The 12178-nt window shown below is 46.6% G+C and overlaps 1 protein-coding gene across 1 annotated transcript; it reads left to right on the top strand.

Annotated features, from left to right (window-relative positions):
- Positions 1 to 3197: 3197 nt before the first annotated feature.
- On the top strand, positions 3198 to 11938 carry LOC103729960 (protein FAM187B). Its single transcript, XM_008828073.3, has 2 exons — positions 3198 to 3964; positions 11410 to 11938. Exons 1-2 carry the CDS (start codon positions 3198 to 3200, stop codon positions 11795 to 11797), a joined length of 1155 nt encoding a protein of 384 aa, XP_008826295.3. The 3' UTR covers positions 11798 to 11938.
- Positions 11939 to 12178: the final 240 nt, after the last annotated feature.

Here is a 12178-nt window from a genome sequence, read left to right as displayed (position 1 = left end):
GAGCAGCACTATGAGTATAAACACGTATTTAGAAGGCAGTTTGACAACATGTCCATTTAGTAAAACAAGAGTAATAGGTTCCTCTCCTAAGGTCTATGACCTCCCAGTCATGGGCTTCTGCCAAAATTTATGGTAACAGGCATGAATTCCCTCCTGTGGAGCAGGTCTCAAATCCAGTCAGAAGTCAGTTGGTTGCCTCCATAATCTTCATGCCAGTCTTGCACCACTGGCACATCTTGCCTAGCAGGCAGATATAGTAGCATTCAGTGTTCACCACTGGGTAATATCCTTGATATCTTTTCTCCCCCAGCAGCCTGCCTAGCACCTTCCAGCACTGTGAAAGCTGGTCAGTTCCAGCTTGATTTATGTCCTGCAACCAAAGTGTGTGGTGTCTTCAGCAATAGGGCCTGACCATCTGGTTATGGTGAGTAACCAAGAGCAGTGGCAATAGCCTCTTGTTTGGGGGCCTCTGGGGCCTCCCTGGTGCTCTTTCTTATTCTTTCTTTCTTTTGGAGTTATTAAATATTTGTTATTATCAGTCCATTCCCTTCTCTTTTATCTTATAAGATATGCATTAACTTGATATTTACTCAAGGAATTCAATGTTAATTCTTCACTCATTAGAGTATAACACAAATCTGTATTTGTTCTATTTCCTAAGCAATGCCTTATGCCTTTCAGCCCCAGTTTTTCTCCTTTTAGTCATGGCACTTGGGTGTTTTCATTTTGCATTTATTATTTATTTATTTATTTATTTATTTATTTATTTATTTATTTATTTATTTATGAGTGTTTCACCTGCATGTATGTAAGTGCACCCATGTGTGAAATGTCCACAAAGTCCAGAAAAGGGCATCAAATCCCCTGGAACTGGAATTATGGATGGTTGTGAGCCCCCAAGTGGGTGCTAGGAACCAGACTCAGTTCCTCTTCAAGAGCAGTCTAAGTCCAGCCCCCCCCTTTACATCTATTTTAAACTCTACAAACTTTTGTGGTGCTCAGAATAGAAGCCAGGACCTTGCACATGTTAGGCAAATGCTCTGCCACTGAGCTTTGTTCCTGAACTTGTGGTGTTATTTTAAAGATTTATTTTACTGCCAGGCATGGTCACACATGCCTTTAATCCCAGCAATTGGGGCAGGCGGATCTCTGTGAGTTCGAGACCAGCCTGGTCTACATAGTGAGTTCCAGGACAGCTGGGGCTACAGGGAGACCCTGTCTCAAAAAAAAAAACAAAAAAAAAAATTATTCTATTGAGTTGTTTATTTTTATGTGTATGAGTGTTCTGCCTGCATGTATGTATGTGCACCCATGTGGGCAATACCCTCACACGCCAGAAGAGGGCATTGCATCCTCTGTAACTGAAGTTATGGGCAATTCTGAACTACCCAGCACAGGACCAAACTCAAGTCCTCTACAAAAGCAGTACTCACTTTTAACCACTGAGCCATATCTCCAGCCCCCTTGGGGTTTTATTGAGGTAGGGTCTCCTATATAGCCCAGGCTGGTCTTGAGCTCCAGATCCTCCTGCTTCTAGCTCTAACCACTGGCATTACAATGTGTGCCACCATGCCCAGCAGTCACTCAGGTTTTCCATCCCTCTTCCCCTGCTCTTTTCTCTTGAGAATTTATCATTAAAGCGGCTTGTTCACTGTGGAGTCAGCCTTTGTATCTCCAGAATCCAGACCCACAGGGTGTTCCTTGTCAATGCAAGGTTTGTCCAAGAATGAGAAATCAGCTTCCCAAAACACATGTTACTAGCGGAGGTGGAAGCAGACATCTCTTTCAAGCCCTCATACTGCTAACAAGCACCTCTTTAGGATCTGTTCTTTGCTGTTTGTTACTGACTTTACTGCTTGAAATGGCTCAAAATGGCTCCCATGTAGACAGCTGATGTAGCATCCTTGTGTTCCTAAGTGCAGGAAAGTTGGGTTGTTTGTGTTTAATGGAATACACGTGTTGGATAAGCTTTGTTCAGGTGTGGATTATTTGCAGTTCCACATGAGCTCAATAGTAATGAATCAACAATACTAAATTGTGGATTAAATAATGTGTTTATTTTTTTTACATTTATTTATTGTGCATGTGCATGGCATGGCATACATGTGGCAATCGGAGAACAACTTGTGGGAGTCAGTTCTCTCCTTCCACCATATGTGTTCTGGGGATTGAATTCAGGCCATCCGACTTGATGGCACATACTCTTACTTGCTTAGCCATCTCTCCCATCCTAAATAAGGTACTATGTTTAATAATGTGGCTTTAGGCCAGAGGTGGTGGCATACACTTGTAGTCCTAGTATTCGGGAGGTAGAGATCCAGGATGCCAAAAGCTTGAGGCCAGCCTGGTTTACATAGCGAGTTCCAGCCCTGCCAGATCTACACAGAGAGGCCTAGTTTCAAAAACAAAAGCAGGGCCAGCAGATGGTACAGAAGTTAAAGGCCCTTCCTGCCAAGTCTGATGACCTGAATTCAATCCCTGGTACCCACATGGCGAAGGAGAGAAATGACTCCCACAAATTGTCCTCTGACCTCTACCTATGCACAAGTGATGCTGCATACCTGCCTGTAAACACACACACACACACACACACACACACACACGCACACACATGCACACAAATTTAATCACTTAAGATGAATTGAATTTTGCAGATATCCAGCAGGGAAAACCAGGGACCAGCATATGTAAAAGGTCCTGAGGCAGGAATTTCCTTGCTTGGCTGACGTGTTCAGGAAAATGGGATGGAGGCCAACGTTTCTAGAATGGAAAGCAGGTGGTAGAGAAAAATCCTGGCTAGACCAGATCAAGGTTCCTCATATCCCAGGAAAGCAGACGTCTCCGAATGGAAATTAGATGGGGCTCTCTGCTTGTCTCAAAGGGGTGGTGGTGGAGTTGGAGAGATGGCTCAGTGGTTAAGATCACTGGCTACCCTTGCAGAGGACTGGGGTTCAATTCCCAGCTCCACATGGTGGCTAACAGCCATGTGTAACTCCAGTTCCAGAGGATCCGACTTGCTCTTCTGACCTCTGTGGGCATTGCATGACACAGGTGCACTTAAACATACATGTAGGCAATACATTCGTATACATGAAATAAAATACTTTTTTTAAAAAAACAACAAAAGGAAGTGGTGACCTCATAGCCCCTCTGCTCACCTCACTGCTTGAGGCAGAGACTTAATGGGTGAGCTCACAATGTCCAGTGTGGCAGCTGGCCCACAGCTACCATCCCAGTCCATCATGTTCCCCATCCTGTGGCTGCTTCTTGGCTTCACTCTCCCAGCGCTGGGCTTCCACATTCCTGTCAGCTGTCCCCAGGCTGAGAAATGTCAGCGGGCCCTCCTCTCAGACTCCAGCGATGTGCTCTTGTCATGCAGTGTCTCCAAGGCACACTGGTCCTACTCTGGATTATCCAAAGATGGCCATCTCGTCAACCTATCCAGTGTTTCCAATGTAGAAATGAGGCCTGAGGGTGAACTTGCTATCAGAAACCCGTCACCTTACAACACAGGCCTTTACCTGTGCCAGGCCAAGAACGGTACCCAAGTGGCCCAATATGAGATTGATTTCCAAGATGCCAACAAGCTGCATGTCACACACAAAGGCCTGGGTCAGAGCCCCCTGCCAAACAGTACGCTGAACCTGGGGAACATGGAGCTGGTCTACACTCAGTGGGAGCCCTGGCAGAGATGCAACCGTTGTGGGAAGCCGGGTGAGAGGAAACGCCTGGGCTTCTGCTATATTAAGGAACCGTTGAAGGACCCCATCCCCTGTGGGCTCTACCTGGGGAAGCTGAGGATGTGGTTAGTCCGAGCCCGGCCTGAGGTGCAGGTGGAAGCCTGCCACGTGCAGTGTGAAGACAGCTATTGGTTCACTGGGGATTATGTCGTCTTTGACAACTTCAGGCTCATGGAGGAGTCAGAATCTGCATGGCTCAGCTGCCCCTTGGCATCCATCTACAGGTGATGGCACCCTGTCACCAGCCCTACCTCTGGCCCTTAGCCCGGGTTTTTATTTTGTATTGTTTTTGAGATAGTGTCTCTCTGTAGCCCCAGCTAGCCTGGAACTCATTACGTAGATCAGGCTGGCCTCAATTTCACAGAGATTTGCCTCCTTCTGCCTCCCAAGCGCTGAGACTAAACACATGTTTTACTGTGCCCAGTGGCCACCACCAATGTTTTTCTTGCCTGTTTAACTTCTTTGTTTCCCAAGGTATAGATCAAAGCATGAAGTGAGGATGTCACTCCAATATAGAAAAGGGTGTGGTGTTTTCTGTGATTCTGTGCATACATGTTCTTGGGTTGAATGTAGACAGATACTATGTTTCCCCCAAACAAAACCACAATGATCAAAGTGAGACCACACAGGTGCTAAATGCTTTCCTTGTATTCTCTGTGGACTTTACCCTCAGCACACACCTAATGATGCAGGCAGAAGAGACCTAGAGAGTTTATTTTTCTAGGAAGGTTGTATCCCACTCTAGCAATTTTAAGCAGGACAGTCTTCTCTCACACAAAACCATCCATCCTGTAGTGGCTACAGAGAGACAATTGAAAAATCAAGGTGGTCTAAACTGTAGACTCCAAAAACTACTGATCCAAGCCATGGCAGCCACCTGCCAGGGGACCTCTGGATGCATAATGACCCCATAGTGCAGGTGTCAGCAGATGGCATCAAAGCAGTGGTAGGTTATAGCTGTCAGCAGGACACAGTGTGGAGCCTGTGTAAAAGCTGGGTCACCCAGCTAGCAACTAGGCCCTCGGGATTCTAGAGCATCTGGAAGATGGTGCTCATAGTGAAAACAGGGTCCAGGAAGGAGAGCTTGGAGAGGAAGGAGGACATGAGTGTGTAGAGTTTGGGGGTTCAGTAATAACACAAGTATAGTTGCTGTGTTCCCTGCTGTTGTCAGAATGTAGGTGACAGAGATGGCCACAAGAAAAGTCATCTCTAGCTGTGAGATGCCCAGTAAGATAAAACCTGCTGGGTTGCTAATATTGGCCCCTTTCATTGCTTGTGTGATTCACCTTAGGCTTCATCATTGACAGAAGTCAGGGCAGGAACTTAAGTGGAAACCATGGAGGAACACTGCTTGCTGGCTCACCCACAGGCTTCTGCTTGCAAGCTTTCTTATGCAGCTCAGGACCACCTGCCTAGGGAATGGTGCTTCCCACAGTGGGCTGTGCCCTCCTATTTCAATTAGCAATCAAGACAATTCCCCACAGACATGCCCTCAGGCCAGTCTGATCTGAACAATTCTTTAGTTGTGACTCCTTTCTCAGGTGACTCTAAGTTGTGTCCAGTTGACAATTAAAGCTAACTAGGACAAGCTGGGCATGGTGGCGCACGCCTGTAGTCCCAGCACTTGGGAAGCAGAGGCAGGTGGATCTCTGTGAGTTCAAGGCCAGCCTGATCTACATAGTGAGTTCCAGGCCAAAAAAAAAGCTAACTAGGACAGGGTCCCTCTCATATGAGATTGATAAGGTAGAGCCATGGAGCCTTTATTTGCTTTTCCTTGTATATTGCAATTGTAGCAACAATTTCTCCTCTCTCCTTCCTCTTCCTTCTCCTCTTCTTTCTCTTTAAAATCAGTCTCTCTCTCTCTCTCTCTCTCTCTCTCTCTCTCTCTCTCTCTCATAAACACTCCACTTTTTTGGTATCTCCTTCCTTTAAATATCAAAGCAATATGCTCCCTCGGAGCAGCACAGTAAGTACAGGAACAAAGTGTGAATGAACCCTTCTCCCACCTCTAATGTGGACATCTACTCTGTGTCACTTGCCACACATGGAGCTCTTCAGTGAAGGTCACTAGGTATCAGAGATAAGAACAGAGGGCAGGGGGCCGGAGAGATGGTTCAGTGGGTAAGAGTGTTTGCTGGACCTGAGTTCAGACCCCAGCACCTCCACCAAAAGCCAGGAGTGGCTGAGTGCATGCTCAGTGTTGTGGGGTAGAGGTGGAGATGGGGACTTGGGGGACTTGCTTGGCTCCCAGCTTCAGGCTCAGTCTCCAAGGAATAGGTTGGAAAGTAATAGTGCGAAACTTCATGCCTCTGTGTGCAACTTTGTGTGATATCTTTCTCTTTCAGAGATGGGGGGGCAGAGAGAAAGAGGGAGGGAGAGAGAATGAAAATATGGAGGGCAATCACAGGGGGACCAAGTGGTGCCCTTGTTTGTTTTCTAAGCTCCATAGAGGAATGGCATTTCTTGTGAGGTTTTGGACTCTGGATTCAGCCAGACTTCATATACCAAGCCCCAACCCTACCACTTTCCAGCAGTGTGACCTTGAACCTTCAATTTTCTCATCCATCCAAGGGAGTTGTTACAGTTTGGGTAGGAAATGCCCCTCCCCCATGCACACAAAGGTTCGTGAATTGCGGGCTTGGATGCTAGCTGGTGGTGCTATTGGATCATGACGTCTCCTCCCTCATCAGTACATTCCTGTACTGATATATTCTTAGTTTGATGACACTACTGAAAGGTAGTGGAGACTTGAAGTGGGAACCTAGTTGGAGGAAGTAGGTACTCAGGGATATGCCTTTGGGGGCTCTATTTCAACTCAGATGCCTCTCTGTCTCTGTTTTTCCTGAATGCCACGAGGTGAGCAGCTCTGCTCCATGATGGCCCTTCCACCAAGGTGTTCTTTGCCTCGTCACAGGCCCAGAAATAATGGAGCTAGCTGGTCCCACACTGTCACCTCTGAAACCATGAGCCAAAATGAATCCCCCTGCCCTTTGTTTTCTTAGGTAGCTTGTTGCAGTAAAGTGAAAATGACTAATATGGGAAATTGGTACCAGGAATAGGGTTTTGCTATGATGTTATCTGACAATGAATGAACTATATTAGCAACTTAACCTAAGTTACTCCATCATGCTCAGAATAGCTATTTTAACAGTAACCTCTTTCCCACTTATGGGAAATATTTAAAAGGAGAAAACAGCCTTGAGTTCTAAGAAATGGCTCAACCACAAACCAGTGGAACGTGCTAATCTCAGACATTCTACATCTGGCTAACTGCTTATTTTTGCTTCTGTAACCCCCTTGCTATTTTAGGTCACCCTGACACAAAGTATAAGACCACCCTGTTATTGTATGACCACCCAGTAACTGCTGATTTTAGCTTTCTTACTATACTTGTTTGGCTAGGGAGTTGACTGATTTTAAAATTACAAAGTTGATTGACAAGTGATATGACTGTGTAATGATTGGTTGTTGATTAATAGATTCAAAGTTCTGCTATGTTGTACAAACCTGATTGGTTCACAAGTTCCTGTTTGAATAATATTTCTGTAATCCTATAAAAACTCTGACCCGACAATGATCAGGGCTGCGTCTACTCCTGAGATAGACAGCCTGGCTGGTCGAAATAATAAACATTTACCTTGCTGCTTTTCTTAAAGTGGTGCTGGTGATTTTGTATGAACTCTGATCTATAACAATGGAGTTCAGAAGCTTTTGGAGCTAGTTTGTGGGAGACGTTTGGAGAAGTAGGTTAAAGAATACACTGTAAGCAGAGCTTAACTGGGAGCTCAGAAGACCAGAATATTGATTAGGTTGTGACAGAATACCCAAGAAGCTGGGGAATTCTGAGCTGTCCTTAATACATCTGAAAGGGTCATCACCCTGGAGGAGAGGATAGGGGCCCCGGAGTTGTCCTAAGTTGACAGCTCTTCCCTGATTGGCCCCATTTTTTCCCTTATTTGCATACCAATATTCAGCCAATCAAGGACCAGCTGGCACCCTGACACAGCTATAAAATTGGACTCCTGACAATTTTACAAGCAGGAGCCAGTAAAGGAAGATGAGAGGTGGGTAATAGGTGGTCTGTGCCCCTGTCTTCTGGCATTTAGGACAATAAAAACTGTGCTTATGGGGTTTCAGATAGAAATGAGGATTCTATCAGAAGTGAGATTACAGGTCATAACATTCTGATAAGGAATTTGTCTACCTTTTGTCTAGGCCCTAAGACTTGGAACAATGCTGAGTTCAAAGGTGATAGTTTAATCTAGCAGGAAATTTTAAGAGAGTCCGGTATTCAGGCTGCTGTGTGCTGTGTGTTGTGCCGGCTGCTTTTAGCCAGATTTACAGGGAGAGCTAGGAGCATAAGGCAGAGGAAAGATTGGGGGGAAAAAAAACTTGCATTGATAAGAAAAACTTGTTTAAAGTTTGGGGTTGAGGAAAGCATAGATTCTGAAGAAATTAACACCATTCCAAAGAAATGAAGTATTTCACACTGAGGCAGTAGGAAACATACCAGGAGGGTCGCTTGGGAATTGGTCAAAACCTACCAATTGCAGTCCCTAGAGAAGAAAAGTAAAAACTTGAAGGCTTTTCCTTGGGAAAGGGAGTCATGTCGTTCCACATGCAGAGGACTGCCTGGGAAGTTGTTTCCTAGGATTCATTTAACTGTGCTCAGTTGTCCAAGAAGACAGCACTCAGTGACTGCTGTCCAAAGGGATCCTGCTAACCATTCTATTATCAACAGACTCTCCCATCCTCCACATCATGCTGATTGCAGGCAGAAAGAATGTAAGAGTTAGAGTCACGAAGCTTCTAGATTGCTAAAGAGGCTTGGGAGACCAGGCAATGTGTGGCACAGTCAGGATCGCTTCTGGAAGCCTCTGAAAGAAGAATGAATGGAGACAGTGAAACCAACGATGGGGTGGAGGGCCCAGGAAATAGGAGCTGCTGGGCGCATGGAACGTTCAAGCCATGTGGGCTGCAGTTATAAAGCCATAGGGATGGGACGTCCTGGGCCCATGGGAGCTCCATCATATTGCCACCTGCCATAGATGCTGGACGTGGAGCTGCAGGATTTAATGTTTGTCCTGCTGGTTTGGGTCATGCTTTGGCCCTGTGCTTCCTTTCTCAGACTCGATTCTTTAATTGAGGAATGGAAATGTTTACTCTGTGCCACTGTTCAGTAGGAAGGATATGACTACCACCCCCCCCACCCCTGCAAAAGCTCACAGCTAAGAGTCCACCTCAAGTGTCAAAAGACATTTTGAACTTGAGCTTTTGAGTGATGCTTGAACTATAAAGACCATGGAGGGATTCAGTAGGTAGTAAAGTAGTCAGTGGAGACCATCTCCTATCTCCAGCCTTGTTCTTATCCCACCCTCCTCCAAGAATGGAGTGGGCAGACAGTGGAAAATACAAACAGTAGGACTGGAGAGATGGCTCAGTGGTTAAGAACACTGGCTGCTCTTGCAGACGACCTGGGTTCAGTTCCCAGCACTTACATGGTGACTAACAACCATCCTTAACTCCAGTTCCAGGCGATCCAATGACTTCTTCTGGCCTCCATGGGCATTGCATGCATGTGGCACTCTTAAATACATGCAGGCATAACACACACACATAAAATAAAAAAGTTGGTCTAGGAGGGGGAAGTAGGCCTCTGGGGTGTGCCTTGGAAAGATATACTTATCTCCACCCTCTTCCCATTTCTCTTTGTTTCCTGGCATCATGAGGTAAGCAGCTTCCTCCATTACCTGCCCCCACTGCCGTGATTCTTGTCTTGGGCCCAAAGCAATGGATGGACTGAAACTTCTAAAGCCACAAGCCAAAAGAATTCCTTTCTTCCTTAATTTGTTTTGACAGGTATTTTGTCACAGGAATTAAGAAGTCCAACACGGGGGCTGGGAGGGGTGGGGTATTCATTTCCCAGGGCTGCCAGTGCAAAGTACCACAGACTGGGTGGTTTAAATCAAATAGTAGAACTGTATTCTCTCATCACTCTAGAGGCTGGAAGTCAGAGCTGAAGCTGTCAGGGGGAGCTGCACCCCCTCTCAGCTGTTTCGTAGCATTCCTCTCTCCTTTCTCCTAACTTCTGTGGGAGCCAGAGACCCGCTGGCATTCCTTGGCTTTGTAGCCACATCCCTCCCATCCCTGTCTCCATCATTTCTTGGCCTTCATCCTGATATTGGATCTTGAGGCCACCCTACCCCAATATGATGTCATCTTCACCTTACTGCATCAAAAATAACCCAATTTCCAAATAAGGTTCCATTCTGAGGTTCTGGGAAATGCATAGATTTTGGGTGGACATGGTCCAGCTCAAGACAGAGATCTGGCTAGCCCAGGCTTCGTGGACTAATTGTGATGTTTGAGAGGGCTAATGACCACAGGATCTTGTCTGACAAATAGTTCTACCCTATTGACACCTTGCTACAATATTGTCTGCTCAGGATCCCCTGAGTTTTCTAGTCACTTTCAGCTCCTGGACTTGATTAATCCATTTTCTCAGTACTTGCTGGCCTAGAACTTGCTATGTAAACCAGGCTGGCCTCCTCGAACTCACAGAGATCTGCCTGCCTCTGCCTTTCAAGGGCTGGAATTAAACACTTGTTTAATTAAACACTTGCTAGTTTCTCTTTTTTTAATTCAAAATTTTTACTTTATGTGTATAAGTGTTTTGCCTGTATGTAGATGTACCCAAGTATACCATGCCTGGGGAAGCCAGAAAAGGGTGTTGCATCCCTGGAACTGGACTTAAAAATGGTTGGTAGCTGCCATGTGGGTACCAAACTCGGATCTTCTGAAAGAGCAGCCACTGCTCTTAACTGCTGAGCCCTCTCTCTAGCCCTGACTTTTTTTTTTTCTCTTTAAGACAGGGTCCCCCTGTAGCCCCAACTGGCCTGGAACTCACTATGTAGACCAGGCTGGCCTCGACCTCACAGAGATCCACCTGCCTCTGCCTCCCGAGAGCTGGGACTAAAGGCGTGCACCACCACACCTGGCTGATGTGGTGTTTTTAAGTAATGATTTTTCTTTTTGAGATAGGGGCTCACTCTGTAGCCCAGGCTGGCCTCAAACTCATTACCCTCTACTTTAGCCTTCTGAGTGCTAGCATCACTGGAGGGTGCCACTCCATCTGAACATAGTATTTTAGATGATGCTAAGAGATAATGGCAGTAGAAGAGATTAAAATTATAAATAGGGAGTCAGAAAATGCCTTTCTGAGAAAGGGTCATTTCTACCAAAACCAAAAGTAGGTAAGGGAACCCTGTGGTTTGAGAAACAATGTTCCAGTCAGAAGGGACAGCCAGGACTGAGACTCTGAGGCATCATGGCTGAGGACTGCCTTAACACACCAGTGTGGCTGGGTACCATAAGTGGAGGTGGTTGAGAAGAGGCGAGGCCGATAGAAGGCTGGGCACAGTCTTCCTCATTCCTTCAAATAACCAAATGAGGCAGGTACCACTACACTCCCATTCTCAGATGAGGAAGAAATGGTTGGTCAAGCGGTGGGCAGCCTTGGCTCAGGGGTGGGTCTCAGGGAAATGCACCTATGCGGTGACCCCTCTGGTAACTATTTTACAGTGCTCCATGGATGGAGGATGGGCTGTTGTTTCCAGCTCCCTTCAGTCTTCTTTCTCTCTGGGCTTGACCCTTGTGTTCTCCCGTCCAGGCCCGTCCAATGGGAAGCCAACAACACCCCTCTGACTTGGGAGGGCCAGCTGTCCAGCAGGGATCTCAGCACCTTCATGGACCTGTTAAAAGGTGGCCAACAGCTGCAGATCTTCCAGCCAGCCACGTACAGATGCTTTGTGGATCAGGAACTCGTGGCCCAGTTCAACCCTACTCCTGTGGAGATGCTGGAGGTTAAGAAAAGACCCGAGACCCAGAGGTGGCAGCCAGGGAAGATCAGAGCCCCGCTCGGGAAGGCAGATTCGGTTCTCGAAGGCTTGAAACTGATGCTGCTCATGGGCTCTGCATTGGTCGTGATAGGGCTTCTCTGCAAAGTCTTTCACCCTTCCCAGAGCAAGAAGAGAAGTCAGATCCTGCTGGCGAAATAAAACAAGTCTTCTGTGTTGGAGGAGACCTGGTCTCCACTATTTCATCTTTAGCCTGGGCCCCAGTATCAGCCCCACCAGACCCGAGATGTGTGAACCAGCACAACCTAGATTAAAAGCCAAAGGCAACTTCTTTCACTCTTCCTCCGCAGTCTGCGTCCTGCTCTGACGATGTGTTAGTCTCTACTTTGTGCAGATGAGGGAACATGGAAGACTGACCAGTCATCAAAAGACTGGGACTCCAGCCTGAGACCCTGTCCTTCAAAGGGAGGGAGGGAGGGAGGGAAGGACATTTTTTTAGAGTGTGTTGTGTGAGAGGAGGGAGGGAGCGAAAGAGAGAGTGACAATCTCACAGTGTGTTGTGTAAAAGGAAGGGAGGGAAGG

This window comes from Nannospalax galili, unplaced genomic scaffold (assembly GCF_000622305.1).
Source record: "Nannospalax galili isolate Female #2095 unplaced genomic scaffold, S.galili_v1.0 scaffold833, whole genome shotgun sequence".
NCBI classification, from domain to species: Eukaryota; Metazoa; Chordata; class Mammalia; order Rodentia; family Spalacidae; genus Nannospalax; species Nannospalax galili.
This window is presented reverse-complemented; position numbering and strand designations above follow the sequence as displayed.

Bases quoted from the DNA above. Each gene is read 5' to 3' on its own strand.
- LOC103729960 (XM_008828073.3), top strand. From the start codon at position 3,198: ATGTCCAGTGTGGCAGCTGGCCCACAGCTACCATCCCAGTCCATCATG. The intron at 3,965-11,409 runs GTGATGGCACCC...TCTCCCGTCCAG, and splicing joins CCCTTGGCATCCATCTACAG to GCCCGTCCAATGGGAAGCCA.